The sequence below is a fragment of the Falco biarmicus genome, chromosome 8, assembly GCF_023638135.1.
Source record: "Falco biarmicus isolate bFalBia1 chromosome 8, bFalBia1.pri, whole genome shotgun sequence".
Lineage (NCBI taxonomy): Eukaryota > Metazoa > Chordata > Aves > Falconiformes > Falconidae > Falco > Falco biarmicus.
In genome coordinates this window covers 1,366,393-1,391,013 of record NC_079295.1, presented here as the reverse complement: position 1 = coordinate 1,391,013, position 24,621 = coordinate 1,366,393, and the positions used below count along the sequence as shown (strand labels likewise).

At 42.0% G+C, this 24,621-nt stretch overlaps 1 protein-coding gene across 11 annotated transcripts in view; it reads left to right on the top strand.

Moving 5' to 3' along the window:
• The window catches only part of SPATS2L (spermatogenesis associated serine rich 2 like), a 151,280-nt gene extending 126,993 nt beyond the window's left edge, over positions 1–24,287 (top strand). For all 11 annotated transcript variants that reach the window (XM_056348537.1, XM_056348536.1, XM_056348539.1 and 8 more), the window contains 7 exons: positions 788–988; positions 1,400–1,535; positions 14,016–14,074; positions 17,539–17,648; positions 18,193–18,295; positions 21,426–21,646; positions 22,844–24,287. In XM_056348537.1, coding sequence (XP_056204512.1) covers positions 788–988; positions 1,400–1,535; positions 14,016–14,074; positions 17,539–17,648; positions 18,193–18,295; positions 21,426–21,646; positions 22,844–23,242 — 1,229 coding nt within the window. In that variant the 3' untranslated portion in view covers positions 23,243–24,287. The remainder of the gene's footprint in view (positions 1–787; positions 989–1,399; positions 1,536–14,015; positions 14,075–17,538; positions 17,649–18,192; positions 18,296–21,425; positions 21,647–22,843) is intronic.
• Positions 24,288–24,621: the final 334 nt, after the last annotated feature.

The window sequence follows — 24,621 nt, the reverse complement described above, 5'->3', positions numbered from 1 at the left end:
CTCCAGGCGCCACACAACATCAGCTGAATAAAGTGATACATAAAAAGAACCTTCAGAACAAACTGTCATTCATTGGTTAAAGCAAGTACCAAGATTAGACAAATGATTTAACACAATACATTATTTTCTATGCAGGTTTCCTTAACTAAAATTCACGGTGGCAGTAATGGCTAGCTGGCCTTACCTGTCAATTTTCACAGCCATTCTTTAGCTGCTTGTCCCTCTGTCCTGATGCTGGTATCTTGAATCCCTTTGGAGTCTTGGAAAGAGAAAACCAGGTCATCTTGTGGCAGCCAAACAGGCTCAGGCATTGTTGTTACCTTATCCTTCTAAGCTGTTGAACCCAGGAGCCTAATTTTGACATTGTTTCGTTTCCTGTTTGGTCTGTTGAAGCAGCTGCTTTTGATAGAAATCTGTAGTCAGGCAAGGTAAGTATTTCGGGTTTAATGTTTAATAAGTGCTTTTAAAATGCTGATTAAATGATGAATGGTTTTTGTGTGTGAGACTATAAATGTATATATATATTGACATTAAAGTCTCACGCTTTCCTTAGCAGACTTCCTTTGTTGAAACATAGATGTATTTAGATTAGCGTTTAATAACCAAAACCATTTTGTTTCTGTTCTGTCATTGCTTTCCGGGGTTCTGTAGAATGTGTGTCGGTGGAAAAAAAGACTTGATTTTTCCCATGTATAAACACAAAAGTAATTCAGACTCAGTAATCTAAGGATTCATATCTTTCTTAATCTTAGAGCTCACTGTTTTCCACCTTAATGTTTTCTTGCAGACAAAGAACGAGAACACCAGAGAGTATCTGTGGAATTAAACCCAAAGAATATGAATGGAGTAGAACAGCGTGAGTCTCTTCAGTTATCGGTTCAGCTCCAGTGTAACCTAGGCAGGCCAAAGTCAAAATCTTCCTCAGTTAAATCATCCAGTACTACAACTCAGCTTGAAACAAAGACAGAAGATTTGGTCAAAAAAAGAGGTAAATTGGATTGCTGATTGCTGTGTGCCGGGGTGATCAGACAGCTAAGGCCTCTAGGAAAAAAAAAAAAAGCACATACATGAAAAAGTGCTGTAAAGTGAGAGCAGAATTGTCTTCAGCATAACAAAATGAGTAGAACAATCTATGGTCTATTTAACATTATATTAAATGAAATTTTAAATAGCTAATTTGAAATAATAGTGCTGGTCTAACATTTATTGGATTTGGGGAATGGATTTGAGTAAACATGTCTAGAAACTGAGGAGTACCATGGAAGGACTATGGAAAAGCATGAAATAACCACTTCATGCTAATCTGGGCAAATAGCATGTTGAGTTATTCCTGCTCCCTCATTCAGAAAAGCCAAAACCAGCTTTCTGACTCCTATGCAATTTTTGTTTTATATTTTAGGGCCGAACATTGAAAAATCAGTAAAAGACTTGCAGCGTTGCACTGTTTCTCTAACCAGATACCGTATGATGATCAAAGAAGAAGTGGATAATTCAGTGAAGAAGATCAAAGCTGCTTTTGCAGAATTACACAGCTGGTAGGTATTGCAGCCTGAGAGATCTGTTAGCACCACCTGAGAACAGAGGGGCTAATTAGGCCACTGACATTGGTGGGGAGGGGTCACTTACACTCTGTTTGCATCATTTGGATTAATCAGAAAAAAAATGTGGTGCCATTAAGTAACTCCTCACCAGCCAGGAAGTAATATATGCGTAACTGTATGTTTACATACATAAAGGGGGCAAGACTACAGTTCTTTGAAAAAAATCTCACTATGTTTTCCCACACACCCCCTGCCCAAAGTGATCCATCTTGACCTAATTCTTTTGTATCCAGTTCAGTGGCAGCATATCTGAGCAAATGAAAGCTCTTCTAAATATCCCATCTAGGGGGTTTTCTGAAGTCTCTTTAAATCTTACCTTCTTTAAATCTCTTCTTTGATCTTATCTTCTTTGGCAGCCAGTCCTTTACTGTCTCTTCATTTTCCATCATCTTTGCTTCTTAGCCCACCATTTATTTTTTTCTTGCCTTCATAGTTTCTTCCAACTTTTCAGTCTATCACTTCATTTCTGGTTCTCATCTCTAGTTCATTCTTTTATCTCTCCCTTTTTTCTAATTTTTTTTCCATTCTAATTTTGGTTATTTCTGATCTTCAGAATATGCCCTCTGAAAATTTGTAGCAGAAATAATTGCTGTAGTAGTAAGTTGCATATTTTGTGTATACTTATCATTAAAAAATATTTTCTAGGTTTGAGTTTTACTTGGCCTTTGTTAAGCACAGGTGCTGTATAAAACCTGTGTATTATACACTGTTGCAGTAAAGAGAAGAAATTGTTTTAAAATGTACAAGATTTGGTTACAAATCACAGAAGAGTACAAAAACCTTTCACCCTTAATTTGTCCACAATATTTGGTAGTATTTTTATGAGCATATCTTGCGAAAGTGCTGTACTACTGGCAGAAGTTTATGTTAACTCTGGACTTCATTGTCTTCTGTGATGTGTCTAAAGTGACTTCAGTGCCACTGGGGCTCTGCTTGTGTACAGGCGGAAGGTCCAAGCAGTAGTGAGCTGATTTTGTGGTAGATTCTGTTGCTCTGAGCTGCCGGAGTACCTTACTGTCTAGCTGGGAGAACTTCTGTCTCTGCACCGCGGTGAACATGGGCTGCGATCACCGGTTGTGCTAAACTGCACATTGTTGTCAGGAGTGCTCTGGAGCCAGTGCAGTGCTGTTTGGTTACGAACTAAAATGCAGTAATTCTATGCAGTTGGCATAGAAAAATCAAGTAAAGTTCATCAACCTCTTGCACCTTTTTTTGGTAATTGTGGGAGGTGTTTTCATATGACTTTTTATAAGTTTTCTAATGTTTATGCTTTCTGCTAAGAAGGCTCTGACCTTTTCTCTGAGTAAATTCACAGTTGGGTCTCATTTGCTGTGTAGTTCTCACTCGGGTTTTTTCTTTCTATTTTTTTTTTCTGTAACACTGTTAACAATACATAATGATTGCAGGCAGTCACAGTCAATTCAGTCTTTAAATGGTAGCCCCTCTGGTCGTGGAACAGCCTTAGGACTCTATCGTGATCTAGAATGCAGGGGGAGGTGCTATATTAAGGAATTCAGAAATTAAATTCTTAATTTTTCAAGTATTCATGATTTAGCTTGAAAAACACTAAAATATTTTTGCCTAAAGCTAAAATGTGTTACTTAATAGGTGAAAATGACCCCAAAAGGTTATGTAAATCCAAGTAGACTTAAAATAATGAAAAATAGCCTGTAAGACTCTTGAATAGGCTTAATTTAATTTTATCTCCTACCAGCTTCGGTGGCTGATTTATTGGAGTAGAGTCTGCCAGAAGCTCTAGAATGTAGCAGATCTGTACTCTGAACATTCAGGCCTCACAGAAGCAATTTAACGCATGCAGCATAACATTGCAACAAGGACAGTATAACATCAGGACATGTTTATGAAAATCTCAGTTTGGGCTACTTTGCTTTTGGCAGCCCATATGCCTAATACTTAAGTTTTTCTTCAAATGAATGGAGGGTAAATTTGGTTTAAACAGTAAAATGCATGACTTAACACCTTCTTTGCTGAACTTAAAAACAGTTTTGGGATATTTCATATGACCTTGTGGCTTAAACTCTGGAAAAGATGATAAGAGCTGTCTTTAGTGCCTCATTTACAAAAAAAAACCTTGCTACCAACTGCTGTAGCTTCATTGGATTTGAGTAGAAATCACCAGTACCAGCGATACATACAGCTTCAGACCTCATACAGTCACCACGTCTTATTCCTGGGCTGAATGATTTACTTTGTGTTGTTTACATGGCAGTTTCCTTGTTTGAGTCGAACAAAGCATTACTACTGGTAGCAAGAGGATAAGGTAATTAAGTGAGCACACAGCCTTTTGCATATTTATCACCCTCCTTGGGCATAGGAATTTCACTGCGGCACAGTCAACTTGCCTGTCAAGGGAGAACGAAGCAATTGAGCTAAACTGTTGCCCCAGAAGGCGGTGTGGTAACCAAAAGCAAGGGCGTGACAATGATATCTGCTGCTCTCCTTTGTAATAGTGATGCCAGAGCTTTTTGCAAGTTCTTCTCCCAGTTGCTGCTGGAGTGTGGATGGGTTGAGAAGTACGTGGGAGAAACATGCAACACCAACTAAGTGCTCTTTGTGGTCAGAACTGCAGGGAATGCTTGAATGGGCTTGGTGCTGTAACCTAGATGGGAGCTTAACCGGTTCCTGTTACACAGGGCTGTCAGCACCTGAGGGGTTTTACTGAAGCTGAATGAAGTCAGAAGCTTTAATCTTGCCTTGCAGCTGAATGCTGAAACACATACTACTTTCTGTTGTCTCTCTTGGGGTTCTTTTTCTTCCTTTGGCAATAGGATAAAAGACCCTTTTTATGTCCTTTTGCATTTACTGCCAAGGTCAGAATCGAAGCTGCATATCAAGAGTCGGTAATTTTTTGGACTTTCTAACTTTTGTATTCTTTTAATGGTTTTACCAGTCGCAGAAAGGATGAGTAAGTGCAAAGATAACATAATCTATCTTTCTCCCACCTCCAGATAGGATGTGAAACCATTATTGCGGAGGTAAATGAGTAGCACATGTGGCCTAAGATATCCTGAAAGCTTCAGCAGGAATATTCACAAGAACTTTTCTGTTTAGCGGCAGAAACTGTTGAGTGATAGTTGCCAGTGTTTCTGGCTCAGTATTTCATGGCTTCACCTAACCGATGAAGGGAAGTCGCTGCTAAACACGCTCCGTCAGTACTGTGCTGCCGTTCAGAGTCATCTATCTGGCCGAACAGTGCATACCACCCTCCCACAATATAAAAAAAGGTGGCATGGAGCAGGTGTGCTGTGAACACCTGTAAATGCTTGGAAGAGAAAATTCAATGCTTGCTTCCGGTTGCAGCTTTTTAATGAAATGGGGTCAAAAACCGATCCCAGAAAGATGCTTATTTAAAAGCACTGCAGTGGGCTCACTGTCTCTTTCTTAAAGCCTCCCAGGAGTTCCTGCCAACTAGAGTAATTCTCAGCATGCTCAGAACAAGTGATAACTACTTGCTTTTTTATACAGTGCTTGTCAAGCCAGAAGGCACCAGAGCATTTTATAGGCCAGGGGCTGAACCGGGCAGGACACTTGGCCCCACTCTGCAGGAAGTCTTTTGCAGTCTCATGTGGACTGTGGCTCTGCTGAGACCTAGCGCTCTTGTCACCCCTGCTTTTGCAGGGCTTTCTGTGACATTGCTTTCCTCAAGGCTGTGAGAGCACTGGGCAGAGCTAGCTGAAGGGCACCATTTCTCAGACTCGCATGTGCACCTGAAAGTTAATGAAGAAGATCCTTGTAACAGTACTCCTTGAGGCAGTATTTCTCTTCATTGCATCCAGCTTTGGTGTATGGTTTTTAGGAATACCTTTGTCTGAGTGAGAATATAACCTGCTCCACTTACTGCTTTACTGCTTGGATGTAAAACATGTCAGAGCATAGCTGGGTCTCACAGTAGTGTAGGGCAAGGAAAAGAAGAATACCAAATAGCGTTTAAGTGTTTAAGGTCAGAAAAGCTAGGTGAACTCCAGTCTCACTAGAATGTGCTTCAAATGTGTGTTGCCAAGTTTAAAACCTTTGTGCTATAATTGTGTTCTCACTTTTTCACCAAGAGACTGAATAATGATCTTTAGGGATAAAAAGAGAGCCCCAGGAAGTCTTGAGTGAAATGTGTAGAGCACAAAAGGAGTCACAGTGCCCCATAACACTTCTTGCCAAAAAATAATTTTCACATATTGGGCATCCACAGTCATACGGAGAACTAAAAGGAAACATCTGCTACTTGCCCATACGGTCTGCTTCCAACCACAAATGGAAAATAGGCTGTAGAAAATCGGAAGGGTCAGGTTTAATTACACCACATGCAGGACTGGACCAAAGAAAGACAAGCTTCCTCTGCTCTTTGCATCCCAAACACATTGGTGTGTCCAATGCTTTATAGAGACCACAAAAACCAGCACAGGCAATAGTTTTTGAGTGAACAAAAAGCACTTGAAAGCTCCACCATGGGCTGGATAAAAAAAAATTACGCTGACATAATGCTGGAAAAAACAGAGTTTGGCAATACTAACAGTTCAAAAATATATTAAAATACACTCCGGCAGCAACTAGAAAGCGTGTACTGTATGTTTGGGGAAGTAAAGCAGTTTTTCTATTGTTTTCGAAGTTAGAATCAAAGCAGAGCCGTGGTTGGATGAGGGAAGAAGTTGTTTAAAAGAACATAGTTGTGTCCGTACTAGCAGCGCTGCGTGATGAGTAATGCTGCCAGTGCTCACAGTTGCGGAGCAGTCACGGTCATCCCCTTTCTGGGACCCCTACATGGCAAACCTTAAAGATGATGGTTTCTGTTGCCTGTAGCCTAGAATCAGTGGCACCGGCTGAAGAGCTGCTGGTTTGTGTTAGTGATGTAGTTTAGAGCGTGGGCAGATGGCTGGAAAGGACTGGTATTGCTTTACACTGAACGGAGTTCCTGTGCCATTTCTCATTGCATTTCCAGGCAGTCCTCATTAGCTTTCTGTCTGTCTGTCCGCCAGCTGACCTTCAGTAGTCCTTATGCCTCTGAAGCACAGATTTTCACATCCTATTGCAGTTTGTTCTGGTATTTGTTTGCCCATCAGTTCACACAATCCAGTCCCATCACCTTGCCAGGGCAGAGAAAGAAAAAACGGTCTCCTGAGTTTTTAGGTTTCTTTGGGCTTGTCTGGGTTTTCGGGTACCTTCAAAGACCAGTGCTTTTACTGGGGCCCCTGGGCCGTGCCCTTGCTGCCTGGGGAGTGTGGCCTCATGCTGGCTGCTTGCCTGCAGAGCTGCAGCACTGGGACAGGGGCTTGTGTGTACACTCTTCTTGCAGCCTCCAGCAGTCTGGGATTAACCTCGCCGTGTATTAGTGGAGGGAATTGATGGAGCCTATGAAATTGGGAGTGCGGGTTAGGTTTCAGTGAGATACGTAATTCTGACCCCTTTGTCTTCTACAGATACTTGCTTCATCCTGGTATCTTATTAACTAAGTTTGCGAAGACAGATTACGGAGGTGAAATGCAAAGGTGGATTACACTGTCTCTTAGCCTGTTGTTTGTACTTTATGGCCTTGTCTCCCCTGTTCCCTCCCAGCCATTCATAGGTGTGTTTGTCATCCTCAGTAAAACACAAGCACATGCTTTTTGGGGCCATGCGGGTAGATCGTTGCTTTTGTACATGTCACTGTGGACACAAAGCGAATATATTCTTTCTGATCTCATTGTTGTCAGACTAAGGAGAAATCTAACTTATTAAACACATACAGGGAATAATTATCTCAAAAAATGTCAATAGATGTTAGACCTAAGAGCCAGAGTCTTCTCCTTTCTTTGTGTCCACTTTCCAGGGTGCTTTCGGGAAAGTTACCTCTCTTTTGTACCAGGAGCCCAACAACAGAGACCACAGTCTGCTGCCTTGTCGGAGTGTGCTTAGTCTAAAATACATAACCAGTAAGATGTTAAGGTGCGTCAGTAGTTGGATCAGAACTGGGACTCAAAGAGGAATGAAAAACTTTACAAAATTATGTAAAAATGCAGAGATGCTAACAAGACATGGTGCAACTCATACTCACAATTGTTAAAACTCTGCTAAATCCTGAGGTGATGCCTTCATCTCTAAATAAGTACAATTCAGAAGTGTTCTGTCAGAAAAAAGCTTTCCATGTCAGTTTTCAGTTTGAACAAGTTTTTATGATCAGGCAATAAATTTCTAATTATTTGTAAAGGCATTTTAAGAGAAAAATGCAAATAGACCTTTAATTATGATGGCTTTACCAGACCCCGATGTGCTAGCTGACTGCTAAAGAGAACAGTATTAGTGGAGGTAGATGAGGAATAACTCAAAATAAACTTGACTAACTAAAAGCCTTTGGGCATTTTTACTTTTACCAGCTGGTACACGGTGCACTGCAGAGGGAAGGATTTCAGTGAAATTGGTTTGTTCTGTCTTTCGTTTATCTCCTTATTGTCAGACTGTATTCCTGGTCAGAATGACAGTTCATGTAATCTGGTTTGCTATGTAAACATTGTGCATGTGCTAATACAGTGATGAAATAACAACCTTCAAGCAACATGAACATTTAAATACTATTGAACTAATACTGGAAGGATATGGTTTACTGAGACATTACAGAATATGTAATGTAACAACAGCTTTTCCTACAGGTATACTAGCACAAAGAAAACTTGGAACTATCATTTCTCCAATTAAAATATAGCATGGCTATTCAGTAATCCTATAAAGCTTGTAATCAGGTAACTGGGCTTTACATTTATATTCTCATCGCATTATTCTAGTTCCTTGTGCTGAAAGTTTGACAGGGACAATTCTGGTTTTGGGACTGAGGTAGGGGACTCTTGTGAAATATGCAGTTGCCTTAGAGGTTCTTACCAGTTGTCTTTTCACCCCACCTGTGGGTCAAGTGTGTTTGTGTGAGGAGGGAAACGTGTACAGGAAATAAGGCATAATACTTTTAAAAGACCAGGGCTGACCTTAACAGGACTGTCGCGTGAATTTGCATGTAATCTCAGCTCAGATATAGCAGAGACAGTGACAGTACTAAAGTCCCTAAAACTTGCTTGAGTTTGTCAGCAGGTTGTTAACCAGCACAGCTTCAAGGGGCTATTCAAAGCCTGCTGACAGAACAAAGTTACTGGAGAATGGTGCACTGTGTATTTTTGGAGCCTAAGCTGTCAAATGCCAGCAGTGTCCCACAATTAACTTCCTTATGAAGAGAGGAATTGAATCGTACCACAGTGTTCCACCATCTCACCTGCTGAACCAGACCCCAGAGGATGCCCGTGAAAAAATAGCTCCTTCCCCCTTCCAGATGTAGAGCCCTGCTGCGTCATTCAGAATGCCACAGCTGACTGTCCTCCTTGGTCTCCAAAACGACATTCATTCTCCAACCATGCATAAAGCTGGTTCAGGGGAGGGTAAAGCTTATTAAACACCTCCAAGAAAAAAGCTGGCGTTTTGGGGGGGTTAACAGGGTTTTTGAAAGAACTCAGTTTGAATTACACTCTTAACAGTAATCTCTGTGCCATGCAGCTGCAGCTTACCTTTGTGAGTTGCATCAGCAGGTTTGCCTCCCTGTCGGTCTGGTCTTTTTATTTCCTTTATTCCCCTATCTCTTCAGGCACAGTAGGTTTATCATAATGCCTAGGAGAGGCAGAAGGAAAGAGAAGGTTCTGGTCATCTGGAACCCTTCTGATTCTCACCAGTAAAGCTATGTATCAGCCCACCTGGCGATCTGAAGCAGCTTTTCCAAAAAGGCACTAATAACTTTAAGCATTTTGGTGGGATTTTAAGGTATTGCAGCTGACTTGAGAATATCTTTTCTTTTTCACTGTGCAAGCACTAAATTTTGTGCAGTAAACTAGAGGAAGATTAATTTGTTTCTGTTAATGACAGAACAAATTCAGAATTTGTTCTGAGTATGAAACTGTGAAATGAGGCAGCTGTCAGCATAATTTACCCCGTCATTGCTGTGCCAGCAGCTCGTTGCAGTCTGGCGTCTGCAGTGCTTTTGCCATTGTACGCCAGCGTGAATTCTGGCAGCCTGCGTAAGTCCAAGGCACCAGTACTGTCCATTTGACCAGGAGCAGGACACTTATGCTCTTGCCTTCAGAATCGCTTCAGCAAAATTAATCATAGAGAGCTCCTCTTGCCCTTGCTGGATCTCATATATTTACAGCACAAGCACTGGCTGCGTCCTGGCCCCATTTCCATGTCCTCTGCATTGAGCCTCTGGCTTGCTGTGTTCCTTCAACAAAATTGTTTCCTTCCTGAACCCCACCTCAAAATGTCATCTGGATATTAAAATCAAATGGTGCCAAATCCTGTGCTCCAAACTGTAGGCACTCACCTGTGGTGAACAATGTTACGTTGCCGATAGCTAGAGTTTGGTACCCCAGTCCTGATCCTGAAAAAGCGAGGGATAAGGGAAGAATAAATCAGTCCTTTCAGAAGAGAGGTGTGGCAAAGGGATGCAGAAAAGAATGAGGTCGTAGTGTTACTCTTTTGGCCTCAGCATCAGTCATGGAGTGTGAGACTCACTTGACTGAGATCTGTCTTTGAGCCTGGTCAATGGGAGAGGGGCTCTGAGTCTCAGTATTTGCTCCAGTGAGTATCATAAATGTATCATAAAAAACTGAACACCTGTGGCAGAACTGACAAATACTACTACAGCAGGGGATCCTACAGGCTGGTGATCGGGGCATGGTTTCAGGTACATTCGGAGAGGGAAGTGGTGGTGCCTGGTTGTGTGTTTGTCACAGGAGTCTCAAAAGGTATATGGAATGTACTCAAGTGCTGATGTTGGAGGGAAGGAGAAGGGATGGCTGAAGCCTGATAGAATGTTAGTGCTGGGAGTAATCAGAAAAAATTGACAAGGGTATGACCTCTCCAGAACCTCAGCTAAAGTAGCATGGTTATGGTTTTAACCGTGGGTCCTAACGTCCACAGAAGATCCAAGAGAAAGGGCATAACTAGAGAGGAATTAGCAGACTTTTCCCTGAGGTGTCTTTAGATGTGAAATGCATTTTGTTGCTTGCTCTGCTAGAGCCCAAATCTGGTGATACATGTGTGGAAAGTACCTAAAGCACCCGGTGTCCAGTTCCCCATGGCACACCAATGGCTGCAGGCTGCACGCTGGAGTGTGCCAGCTCGGTGTAACGTTTTGGTGTCCAGTGGACGCTAAGAAGCATTGAAAGAAAATGTATTCCCAGGAGGTACTGCTGAGCCGAGCTGTGAGCGGTTCTCAGTAATGCTAGTGCTGTGGTCTGATCGTGATTGTCCTATTGAGGCTGAGTAGGGCTTTATTCCAGAAAATATGTTAAAACCAATTAAACTTCTCATGAGTTAAGAAGCTGTTTGGCTTAAGTGGCTCTCTGAGCTTTGCGTAAAAACAGTGGGGTCTTAGCAGGAACAAGAGATGAGATTTGATCCATTGATTTTTCTATAGTCGTCTTGTCCTTTCTCCTTCTGTATCTGTTAGCATTTAGTTTTCTCTTTGTATTTTTTTTCTTTTCCAATCCAGTTTTCCAGCTTTCTCTGCTATTTTCGAATGTTTATAACTTTGCCAAGTTCTTGATGGAGGAGGAACGGGTCAGTTTTGCACTGAAGTGCTGCGTGTGACTAGAAAGGAGTCAAATTGTTCCCTACCGTTTCTTTAATAATTGACCCTTAATGCAAACTAAGTATCAAAAATACAGTATTTCCTAGTGCTGCTTGGCCTATGACATTTCTAAAGAAACATTAACTTGCTCCGTTGTGCCACGACATATGGTAGCTCATGAATTCCAGGCTGAGAAATGTGGCTGTAACTTCCAGGTGAGAATTAGTATGTTCCTTGCCTTTTGTCGAGAACCAGTCCGTGTCCTCAGCTGATGTAAGTACATTGTCTTCTGGGAAGGGCAACCTTGTGAAGATCTGTCTGTTAAAGAACCTTAGCATACCACATTAACTAGTCTCGTATTGACAAAGGCACCAAACACCACTTCTCTTGTTTTATTCTTTAGTTTTCCCAATGTTAGTTTGTAGCTACAAGGGAGGTACTCAGGTGATTGTTCTGCATCAAATTCAGCAGAGGTCCTGGCCTCTGCTACTACAATATGCAAACACTTTCCTGAAAAATTCATCAGAGACCACACTAAAACATTAGGAGTGGAAAACTGTTCAGTAACAGATGAGCTATAACTAAAATATGATAGGACTGTTACGGCCTTGTTCTCATTCTGGTATTAAAAGTGTTTTTCTTTGGCATCAAAATGAAATGTTAGGGGATGAGCAGTTTTAGCAAGGATCAGTTGTTGGCATGGGGTGAGGACAGTCGTGTAGTGAACCAGGCCAGAACATGGTTCTGATGAGCTTTGGCGGTGGCAGCTTGTTGCTTGAATGGTTTTTTCGGCCGAAAGTTTATGTTTGTATAACCCGTCTAGTACACGAGGGAGGGCAGCAGAGACAGCAAAAGCAAAAACATGCAGGCCTTTTAAATTCAGGGGAAAAAACTAAAGACCATTAAAATCTCATTTTTTTTTCTGGAGGGTAGATATAGGGGAGAACTTACAAGATTCATTTCAGCTACCTGCTGTGAAAGCCAAGGAAGTTTATTGTGCGATGTAGTTACAAAAGCAAATTGAAAGTAGACTAATTCTGAGAAGCTGTGGCTATTTAGATTAGCAAACTGGAATCATCACCTGCCTATTTGGAGTCCGAACTTAATGCTTATGCCTGGAGAACATTGAGGGCCAACTGGAACAAGGGCGTCCTGTCACTGTGAGTGTGTGCTTCTAAAGTGACTTGCTCCAGCATAAGCAGCCCTGCTATTTCATTTCCTCTTGCACATAAGTCACACTAAATTGATCTGGCAGGCCAGGCCAACATTTTTAGTCTTGTTTACATGTATGAAACAGAAAAATGTGTTACACTGCAATTTTATTGTCTCGCTGCATCCTTTGCCATCAGCCAGCCTGCTTCTGTCCCTCTTGTTGGCAGCGTAAAGGTAGTAGTAGCCTCTTCTTCTTGAAAGGTGGCATGGTTGATGGGTAAAACCCAAGGGTGGGACTCTGCAGAGCTTCTGTTGTAAACTTCTGTGTGAGCTTGGTTAATTTATGGGAAGATGTCAAGGAAGGCCGTGTGGCACTTGAACGCATTCTAGCTGGTGCATCTCTGGCTGACTCAGCTGTGTCCCTGCCACGTGTCCCCTGTGCTGCCCGCTGCCTCGTCTTGCAGTTTCAGCTGACAGCCTGTCGGCCCTCCTCTCCTCTGTAAGTCTGCTGTGTGTGACTGCTGCCCACGGAACGCTGCAGGACCTTTCCATTCTTGCTGAGGGTGTTCTAGACAAGTGAGTTGGTTTTCAGTTCTCTGTAACGTCTTCCTTCTGGTGGAAGCTGGTTCACATATAACCTGGTGTCTTCACTGGGTACAAAAGCTTATGTTCAAGGGTGATTTTACTGACAGGGTTGAGAACTCTACTCTTCCCTTGAGTGCATGCCTGGATTTACTCCAGGTGTTTGACCTACTTCCTGCAATTTGCTTCCCCCAGCTGCTTGAGTTTACTCACTTATGAGTTCACTTCCTTACCGCTTAACATCGGTGGTGTTTATTAAACGTGAGCGTGACTTAAGAATAATCTAGTGAGGGGAAAATGGAGTGGTACGCCAGAGCACTGTCCCCTGGAGAGCATCCTGCCGTGGTGTGATTTCACTGAACGGTGTCGCTGGGTCGATGTGAACAACGTAGCAGACCCGCTGCCCGCTCTCAGGAGACCCACCTGATCGGTTTACACTTTGACAGCTTAAAAGCACCGTCAGGGATTGCGCACCAGAGATTTGTGAAAGGAGAGGCATACAAGACCTTTAGGAAGGCAGATAAAAGTGGAACCACACCTTCCCAGTCCTGGAGAGAACAGGGAGGGGGGCAAGGAAGCTGACCTCCATTATGGAGATACATTAATGCTCATTTACATCACAAACCATTTTCTTGTTTACCCTGACAAATTTTGCAGGAATATCTCTATTTAAGGAAGAGAAGGATCTCTTTCTACGTGGCTTTAATTTGGTGTTATTCTTAAAATTGCACTGAGAGCTAAGCTGTATTAACCTGGGTAGCAGCAATGGTGATATGGCTTAATTAGGAAACGGGCTGTTTAGTCATGCCCAGGCAGTGCTAAAGAGGCAAATCAGAGTGACTTCCACGTCTGTGCGGGCACACGGGCAGGGCTGTGAGAGGTGTTTGCATGGATCAGCATACACTGATTATCACCAAGTTTTTGTGGTCAGTTTGCCTAGCTGTTTCTTCAGTCTAGGTTTCTAAAGTCTTATTAATTTCAAAACTGTTTGTAACTAAGGTCTGAAGTCTTTGTGTAGTTATATCCTTTGATTTTGATGGAGTTCTAGCATGGATTAAACTATGGTTTTTTTCTTTTTTTTCCTTTTTTAGCATCGTAGACAAAGAAGTGTCATTAATGGCAGAAATTGATAAAGTTAAAGAAGAAGCCAGTAAGTAAAAAAAAAAAAACCAAGCACACAGGGAACTTTTGGAATAGTCATGGAAACATTTGTTTTGTTTGGCAGAAGATTACATGGTACATCAACTTGGTTATCAGCATTCCAGCATCTTTTGTTGTAGGTGTATACAATGAGATAAGTCTTTGATGTTCTGGGATAGTTTCTATGTAGTTTCTGTCTATAAAGATTGTGCTTCAAAATTGAAGTGTTATGAAATTAAGGTAAACCAAAAGTTCATATGAAGTTAGATTTAAATTATTTATTTGTTCTGCTTACTTATCAGAGGTTTTTGACCACTCTTCTCCCCACCCCCCCACCCCCCCACCCCCACCCCCACCCCCCGGACTGTTGATCACTTCGTTTCCATTTCTTAATCACTGTTTGCTTGCTTCTATTACATACACAACTTAGAATACTGGAGGTTATTAGAGGAATAGGTTATTGGGTGGCCTTGCATAGCTTTAAGGGATAGTGATTAAGCATATGAATTGGAACAATAAAAACATAAAAACCCAGGTGTTTACTGGAATCTAGTTTCCTACCAATCTGTGGGAGCTGATCTGATTTGAGGCTCTCATGGTGTCTCTGTTTATTGCATAGGTAAGGGGTGGGGGTGTGTATATGTACATGTTCTGGTTTGAGAGGAAAAAACAAGATGAGCCATGTATTAAGATACCATAACATTGTCCTATACCCCATCTGAGATACGGTATTCATGGCCCAGTAATCAAGGGGGATGTGTTTCAATAGAGAGCGCTAAGCAAAAAACTGAAGAGTAACCAAAGTATTGTTAGAGTGGTACTTTGCCTGGCAGATGAAAATACCACTGCTATGTATGCATACAATCCTTTCATCGATTTGTGAATTTAAGGCCCTTCCAAGGAGGGTCACAGATACTTGTAATGTTCTTGAACGCTTCATTTGCATTTAGAACTCTCACTTAGCTCACAAATGTATACCAGTTAAATTTGTATTAAAAAAACCCACAACCTAATTCCATTATCTAAATCCATTCCTAGCTAAGTCACTTGCAGTTATGTATGTGTGGAAACAAAAAGGTATGAGTTGTTACAGCAAAGATTGGCGTTAGTTTGTGTTTGGCATTTTGTATGTGAACTTTTCTAGTACTATCATGAAACGTGGATTTGGAGTTCTGTGTTATTCTGCAGAGGGGCTGTGCATGGGAGCATATCAGCAGCTTTTTGGTTACCTGCAGACACCAGGTAGCCATAATCAGCTACCGGGCCTGCGCTCGCTCCCATGAAAACCAATGGTTAAATTCCCATTGATATCAGCAGACCTGGATCTAAGCCCTCACTGCATAAACAAAAACGAATTTTGGAAATCTGCCATCCAGGGCTGATGGTATCATAGGGCCCCTTCATTAATCTTGGCCAGGTATAGTGGTAACTTTTGTGGAAAGTAAACCTGATTCTTATCTACAGGCCTGCAAAGTGCTTAATTTGCACATGGCAGGTCCTGCTTCCCTGCCTTCGTGCCAGCTCCACGTGTGATGCTGGATGCCCCCGTAGCGCGCTCTAACTGCGGTTTCTGCTGTCTCTCAAGGCTGTTGCAGGCTTGTAAAGTGCTTTCAGAACTTTAGGCAGGAAGTTGTTACAGGACTGTAACATGCTAACCAAGATTTACATTATTATTTATTTTCACATCTTTTTGCTGCACTGGAGGACTATTTTACAGTGGGTAATCATACTCTTACTGTCAGTACTAGGAAAACTTCCAAATATGATAATTTCAGTGTTTAAAAAAATCTCATGCAGAGATAAGTGCCAGTATGATATGAGCTCATACGGTTTGAGCAGTCACTTCAGCAAAGGGGAGTCACTTAACTGACTTTGGGGAGAAACAATGTTAGCATTGCCTAGAATAAGCAATAAGGCAGAACTATTGGACAGAGGAAAGCTGGTAGTAAACTGTTCATTTAATCTGATAAGTTTCTCAGACTTGTAGACCGTATTCCACAGAAATTAAATTAAAATATCAGCTAGAGAAATAAATGCTGGCTCTTAGCATAAGTAATGATGTAGGCACAGATTTACCAACAGGGCTAAAGGAGCTGTAGCCACCCTCTGCCTTCCCTGCCGTGTGTGACATACTTCTCTGCCATGTGGCTTGGTTGCTGCCACACAGCTGTACAGCCACAGCTCTCTCTCCCTGTGCCTTTGTGCTTGGTGAAACGCTGGCACGGGTTGCCCAGAGAGGTGATCGATGCGCCATCCCTGGAAACATTGACGGCCAGGTTGGACGGGGCTCTGCACGGCATGGTCTAGTTGAAGGTGTCCCTGCTCATTGCAGGGGGGCTGGACTAGGGGGCCTTTAGAGGCCCCTTCCAACACAAACTGTCCTATGATACTTTCAAAGGAAGGTGCCATCTGGTTAAATGGTAATGGGTTGAGAAACAAACTCTCTGTTGAAATACTGTTAATTCTCACCTAAAACATGACCTTACAAAGTATGAGCTGGTTAGGTGACTTACCAACCTGCTCTGGGAATTTGTGGCAAAAGAAGGCAGAGAAGCCAAAGTCTTTGAGGCTGTCGTGGAGCCTGTGGCCTTAGGGTAGTTTACAACAGCTACCACTCACCACCAGACTGCAGGCATAAGCTCTAGACAAAAGACTACAATTGTTACCATTTTACATTTAGATGCTATCTTTCCTCTCTGCCCTAAGTGCCAGTCCCATCAGCCAGTTAATCAGTTGCTGCTTTTACACTGAGTCACCATGTAGGTTGCGTACTTTTAATTTTCCACCAAAATTGTAATGTCTTATTATCCTGCATGCAAATGGACCGTTGCTTTGTGGTTCGTGATTAATCTTTTCCTGTAAGAACATGACTATTCACCCCTTCCTTATATAAGATACACCGGACAGGCAGTGGTGAATATGTAGTATTTTCATAAAGGTTGTTGGCCTTTGTAATACTGCTTTGCTAGAGAAGTGGCAGCTGTGTATATATCCCTTGAAAGCAAAACTGCAATGCCAGTGACTTTAACGTAAACTAAATATGAACAGACTTTTTTTCAGAGCAACTGAAATGTCCCTGTGTAAATAAACTACAGCACGTCTTCAGAAACAGGCTGTTGACTCAATGTAATGCTTCTTTCCATGTCTTCATGGAAGGCTCCCTGATTTTGTGCTTGAAGATAAAGCGCTGGAAGACTCAAAACAACATGTCTCTGCCCCCCTTTGTCTAAATGATGAAAAACTGGTTTAACTTTGAGTTTCTGACAGCTATCCCATTTCCAGATCTTTTTCAACATCAGGCAGTTCAGTTAAATACGCTGTTCAAGCAGCATATTGGAAGTCCAGTTGAGGTCAGGGGTCTGAGGTGTGTGTGTCTGTCTCTCATGTGATGTACACTGTTAATGCCCAAAGAGTAATAAATTACAGAGCAATCTACCTTCCTACTGTTAATTGTTGACTGTTGGTATTTGGCAGTGGAAATCCTGACTGCTCGGCAGAAGAAAGCAGAGGAGCTGAAGAGACTGACAGACCTAGCCAGTCAGATGGCTGAAGCACAACTGTCTGAACTCAGGGCTGAAATTAAGGTCAGGCGTTCATGGCTGCTTGGGTATTTTAGCTGTTTGCATAAATGCCAAGAGCGAGCTGTCAGGTTAACATGCCCAGGCTGTTCACTCCTGCCTGTGGGCCAAGGGGTAACTAGCTTTCCATGGGGAAAGCATACCTCCTTAAAGTATTACAGCACCTCTGAGCAGTGTACAGACGCTAGCAGAGAAGTGTAAGTTATCCCTTCGTAAGTGTAGAGTTCTAGCGGTTTGTGTGCCATTTATCAGACTCGGTTAACAAGTAAAGCCGATAGCTTCAGGTTCGGTGATCAAATGTGTATACTCTGATGAAATGACCCCCTTCCCAGGCGCGGGCACGATTCACCCATCACTGGGCTGAGAGACCTGTAATTTGGTCAGGATGGGCAAATACTTGGTTCTGCATAGAGATCCTGTGTGCAGGGCAGGGTCAAAAGTTTGGCAAGCCTTAAAGCACATCTAAGGTAAGTATTGATTGGTTGCTGTACCATCCATATAGTCTTTTTCTTAGAATGCAAATCACTGTTAACGTGTCTGTATTTTGCAGCACTTTGTGAGTGAACGGAAATATGATGAAGAGCTGGGCAGGTCTGCCCGATTTTCCTGTGATACAGAACAGCTGAAGACCCAAATTCAGCTCTGCGGAGAAAGTAAGTGCTGGTGATTTCTCACACTGAAGTTCTGGGAACATACTGTTCCATATACCTGTCCAGGATACACCAGCAGAAATAATGGCATTTGTGCTGCCAGTGTGTGTGTGGAGGCCTGACACAACCGGTAGAGCCGGGTGCAGCAGGCTGGCTGAACACACGCAGGTCAGCCTTACAGCATGCAGCACATTAGGCTTGCCGTACATATGCTGTACAGTCCATCTGCGTGTGCACAGTGCCCTCTTTGTCAGAGATTTCCAGGTATTACTCAGATCAGTTGGAGTTTTCTGGTCTAAACAGGATTTCCAAGTGGAAGTAGAAGGTAGCTCTGGGGAACACTCAAATTCAGTAATTTGTGAATAAATAGTAAATCAGAAGCTTCCCCGCATGAGCAGAATACAAGACCAATTCACATCTCTCCTGCTAGGAAGTAACTCCCAAGCTTTACAACAGTATTCACTGGGTTTTTCAGGAACTAATGGTAGTCCCAAATATTCCTGTTTCCAAATAATCTGCCCTTCTGCTTGGAAATTAAAGTTCATTTTCTGCTCCAAGTATCACATCCCTGTTGCAGAATACAAGATAGCTTATTCCTCATCTTTGTCATGCGTTTTTTTCCCCCCAGAAAAGTAAATGTTACAATGCTTTGCCCCAAAGGTTATCTGTCCCATGATATCCCATCAGTACCATCACTTTAGGATAAGAACTGTTAACACAATTCTGAACTAGTGCATCTTGGTGGAAAGAAAACAATTTTGGGAAGAAAAATAATTAATGTTTTCAAGGAGTTCCTAGAAAGAGAAAAAATACCACACAGTCTGCCAGCGCAGTCTTCTGACTGCACAGCTAAAGAGCTTTTAAACACTACTTTGAGGTGTAACCAGTTTAATTCATTAGACCATAAGACTTGCTTTTGTAGAACACTTTATCCTGTCTCTTATTGAAACCAACCCAGGATATTTCGAAGGAAGGTGTAAGCTTGCCAGTAACGCATCTGATTGTTTGCAGTCACCTCACAGACCCTGACGCTTAAGAGAGAAAAATTTCTGTAAAGATGGTCCCGACTAATATAACCACAGCTGCTCTTGATACAGCCATAGACTGTCTTTCTAAACTCATTGAACTACTTTCCTAAATTACATCCCGCTGCAGTTAATTCCGCACTCTAATTATTGATGCCTCATTTCAGTAAAATCTTACGTAAGCATAGTTTCGTGCAGACCTGCTGAAATCGGGTCAGTGAAGTCAAAGGAACAGCTACTGGCAGGGAAGCAGTGCCATCTCACAAATGACTGAGTGCACTGGCCAGCTGAAGAATTCAGCTCTGGTCAGCCCTCAGTGACCTTAGGTGAGCAACGCATGCTGTGGGCATGGCTTGGATAAGAGCTCTTCAGTGCAAAGTACATTTCTGTTTGGAGCCTCCCCCAGTGAGGCCCATACCCTGCTAGGAGCTGCAAATACCCCTCACAGCTGGATTATGCCGGGCCTTGAGGCCTTTAACAAAAGCAATAGCCAAAACCCCAGAGCTTGTGCCGAGGAAGGCACGTTCCAGCATGAGAGAGGGTCGGCAGCATACACTTACAGTGAAGGACAGGAAGAAACAGAAATAATTGGACTGACATATGTCTAGCATGCCATATGTCTAGCATGGGCTACACCCCTTCCTTGTACATCTTCTTTGTTAAAAATGTGTTTTTCTATGACAAGCACGTGGATTTTTATATGGGCTTCCATGTGCAGCAGTCTACTTTAGACAAGAGAGAGCAGTAGAATTCAGTGGCAGCTGGCCTCACTGAACTTAGGACCGAAAATTCAGTTAATTGTGCAGATCGCTCCATTGCTTTTCTGAAGAGGATACCTAGTGGGAGAAATAGCTGATATTGGTGTAAGTAAATAAAAGCATCAAAAAACCTAACAGATGATGTTCAGTTGCTAAAATTATTCTGCATCTTCTTTCTCTGTACTAAAAGTGGGAAAATAGAAACACCTCTTAGATAAAACAGGTGTCTCACTGAAGTGAGCCTCTGGTTTGTCATCTGTACCAGAAAGAAACAGGAAAACTCCATAATCAGAAAAATCGGAACAGCAAATTAAGATCAAGAACATTACTTCAGTAGCCTCAGAGTCTTCTTTGAGGCTGCTTAGGGGCCGTTGCACAGAGGCAGGCAGCTCAAAGCATTTGTGGAAATGCAGAGAGGTAGGAAATCAAGGATTTGTTTGGTGCACTTCACATCCAGACATGGAAGCGGTTAAGAAATCAGGTGGTTGCAAAATACAAAGTTGGGAGCAGGAATGTACTGAGGGGGGCAGTAGCAGTTCCTAATGGTGCTGACTACCATGATCCACATGAAGTGGATTAGTGCATTGCACGCAGTTCCATTTTTTGTAGATATCCATGGTACAGAAGAACCTTTGTTCCTTAGAAAGGAATGAGCAACAGGCACTAGACTAGTGGGTTTTTTTTCCTTTCTTCCTTTTCTTAAAAAATATTTAGACATACTAAGGAAGCTTTCATGGCTCTTACCTGTGTTGTAGCGAGTACATATATAGACAGCAAGCATCAGCTTCTGCAGCCTACCATGATCAAAGAATAATTTGAATTTAATTTAGTCTATGGTGTCTGCAGGCACGGCATCCTTTGACCTCAAGCAGCCAAGAGAGTTAGGGGCTTACCACTCATTTCCTTCCCATGTTTCTTCCTTTATTGTTTGAGGACTTAGGAATATAAATGCTTAGGAGCATTACTGATAGGACAGCAGCGCGCAGGGCAGTCCTGACAGCAAATGTGTTCAGCTCGACTCGTTAAAACCCCACAAGCCAGCCAATAGGTGCCACAAATTTTGAAAAGTTTTCTTGGACAGCCAAAGCCCATCCACCTGCCAGGCTTCTTCCAGTTTCAGCGCAGTTCCACCACACTGGCTCTTCTGCCTCCAGAAGCGCTTCACGACGAGGCAGTTCCACAGAAGTAAGAGGCGATGGCCTAATTCCAACCCTAGTTACCTAGCTTACTTCGTTATTTCAAGTAGGCCTGGAATGATGCTACCAAAATTAACTGTAAGCAGGCTGAGAATACAGCCTTATGTTTAGATGCTGATCATTTCACTGGTAACACAGAATACTCTTTTTATAGTTTCTCACCCAAAGAACAACTATTCCTCAAGAACACCATGTAGTTTGGTGCTGTCTTCAATGACTTCACATGCAACAACTGGCAGACAAAATACACACATGCAGAAGTCCGCTAGTCACGTCAAGAACTCAGATAGTAGAACAGCCAGCGCTAAAGTACAAAGTCATCTTTCTTCCAATCCTACAGAACCTTCTTCCCAAGGAATCCCAACAAATAAGCAGGTAAGAAATCAGTTCTGAACAAAACTAAATTATTTCAGAAATTTCAGAAGAATACGAAGCATTGGAAATTGTTAATGCAAAATCAAATACTAGTTTGCAGTCCACAGATTTAATAAATAACTCTTGAAAATATGCAAGTATGTGTTTTGCAGCTTCATTTTCAAAGCAGTGTGAACATACAAGGTGGAAATAGCAGAAATGCCATACCAGCAAAGACCGCTGTCTGGTGTTCAGAAATGACTAGCGGCAGTTAACAGGCTGCCTAATAGCTAATTAGCTAATAGCTAGTTACCCTGCATGCTGCAACGGAGAAGCATGTATTCCTGCTCCTTGACAAATGTCAGTTGATGTGCTGTTGAAGCATGATTATTAGATAGACTTTGAAAGTGGAATTGTGCCAGATCTAAAAGCATAATATTTCAGAAGCGGTATAATACAGCTTACAGTACTGTGCGATATTGGCAGCTGCCTCATTATGAGACCTCCTTAGAATGGCCTTGCACGGTTGTGTTCAGGTAAAGCTGCCACCGAAGTCGGTCTGAAGTTTGTCCCGGCGGGGATTTTGGGCTGAAGTAGGTGCCCGAAGGGAAACGTAGGAGCAGTACATAGTCAGTGCGTGTATGGAACCAGCTGCCTTGGCAGTCATGCAAATAAAGCAATTCAGCCACTTCCCACTAAGGATCAAAGCTTCCTCTGTGCAAGGTAGCATAATAGACATCTCTCCCACCATGTGGATTCTTAACGTGATAACGTGGATTCTTGAATTTACATGTGAATTTCTGTTCTTCCTGCTTAGTCTTACTGTAGTATTTACACAATACTTTACTAGGAAAGATACTTTCTTGATTTTCGAAAAAATTGGTCAGTATCAAGTTCTTCAGTGCTTCTTAACTACTGCTGTTGAGATAGTCTAGTATTTCATCCCCTTTTCTGTGTTCTCTTGAATCATGGTAGACTTTTAATTTGGTGCCAGTGGTGAACCTGCCATCTATATTTCCAGGCTACTTAGCTGTAGCATGTTACTCATAGTTCAGAGAGCTCCAGCAACAGTCAAAACTCTAGTGTTTTTGTGTTTTCCCTCTCCTCGTTACACTGAAAAACTTACTCTGCAATTTTTGTTCCTTCGGACAGCTGTGTTTCTTGTCCTGTTGGAAGGATTCAGATAACCTAACAGTTTTCCAATTCCTTTCTGGGTAGAACGGGCCTTCTAGCCAGAGACGAAGATTCAACCCACAGCACCAAAACATCCGGCTCAATGGATCCCTGAAGTCACAAGGTGCCAGTCATGAGGCAGATCAAAATAATGTGAAGGGTGGTTCCAGGTCTGAACACAGAAGACAGCAGCATAGCAGCTTCAGATCTAAAAACAAAGGAGCTATGAAAAATCAAGAGCAGTCTACAGCTACAAGGACCACAGAGAATCCAATACATTCAGAGAAGACCCGAAGAAAGCATCATACGCCAGACACTGCAGATCACAGGCCTTTCCAAGGCAGTGTTGGCAGGGTGTCACAATGCAATTTATGTCCTGCAAGGATGGAGGTCTCTGCTGATGCCACTGTTCTTTCAGTGCCAGCTGTGACTTTGGTGGCTTAAAGTGTCATGGTGATGGCAGGCAGAGAAATTTAATCTCTTCATTTTAGTTTCTTGCTCGAGATGCTTGTTGGTGAAGAAAATAAGTCAGAACATAGTCATTTTAAATCTGTTGCTGCTTAAAACTTGTTGGTATCTTTATTACTTGCTAATTATCAAAATTAATTCATACTCTCAAGGCTTCTTCCCCAGTATGTTCACAGTTATTTTGCCATGACAGTACAGAATCTTACTAAGGCAGCATTTACTACTTAGAAAAATGAAATCTAGATTGGAAAATTAAATTGGCAATTAAATTCATAATAGCAAAAACCTGTTGTAGATACGTGGTTACACCTGTCAACAGTATTGTTTTTTTAGAGCAGCCTGTGTTAGAAGGATCCCAGGAAGTCTGTATGCTCTGGTCTGCAATGAAATCAGATAATCTTGTAGAATTCTTCAGCAATCTCTATACAGCTCTTTACTTCTGTGCGTGTATACGCGTAGATGCATGGACACTGTATACACAGAAAGTATTGTTATATACAAGAACATTTGAAAAAGTAGTACATTTGATTTTAGCTTATTATTCCATAATCTGAGATCTTTACATTCAAGTATAAATTGTATTAAATGTATTACATACTGGTATTTTTCATTGACAAAGTATTTTTATGAGGCTGAGGAAAAATGCTCATTTTTTAATTTGGAATGTATATAGTCATGGCTATTCAGATACACAGCCCTATTCTCCGTCCTTATCAGTCACTTTTCTATGACTATATGGATCTATTTCATTTTTTTCATACGAAAAGTTGCAGGTCTTCTAGACTTGAATTCAAATTCTTTTTCTGTATTTTTTCTGTAGGAACCACCTGTCCATAATGAGAGCTATGACTAATAAATTTGTTACAGCGACATGCAGCAAAATGTGGAGGTACATATTTGAGCAGATATACTACATCCTTCTCAATTTTCTATTAAAAATCTTACTTTGTCTTAATGTTCTGATTCTGTATTTCAGAAAACCCGTTTCTTCCAAAATAATTAAAAATTTATTTCTCAAATACTCTGGTGTTTGCGGCCTTGCAGTGCCTAACCTTTGTGATCTTATTCAAATTGTATTTGCTTGTTTCAGTTGGTATCAGTGGGAGGCTTTCAGCTGAGTATGGATTGAACTAGGTTTTTGCTTTTAGCTAGATTCTTACGCCACAAGTGCACAGAACAGAACCTTCCCACAAGGGCCGCCTCCGTCCTGGGCGTACTTTTAATGTAAGTTATTACTTAACATAGGAAGGTGTAAGAATCCAGGCCTAGCATCAAGTGAGCTAGTGGCCTTAGTGTTGGCATCAGAAATGTGTGAAAGGTCAGTAAGGCTGACCTCTGACCGAGGTCAGCAAGAG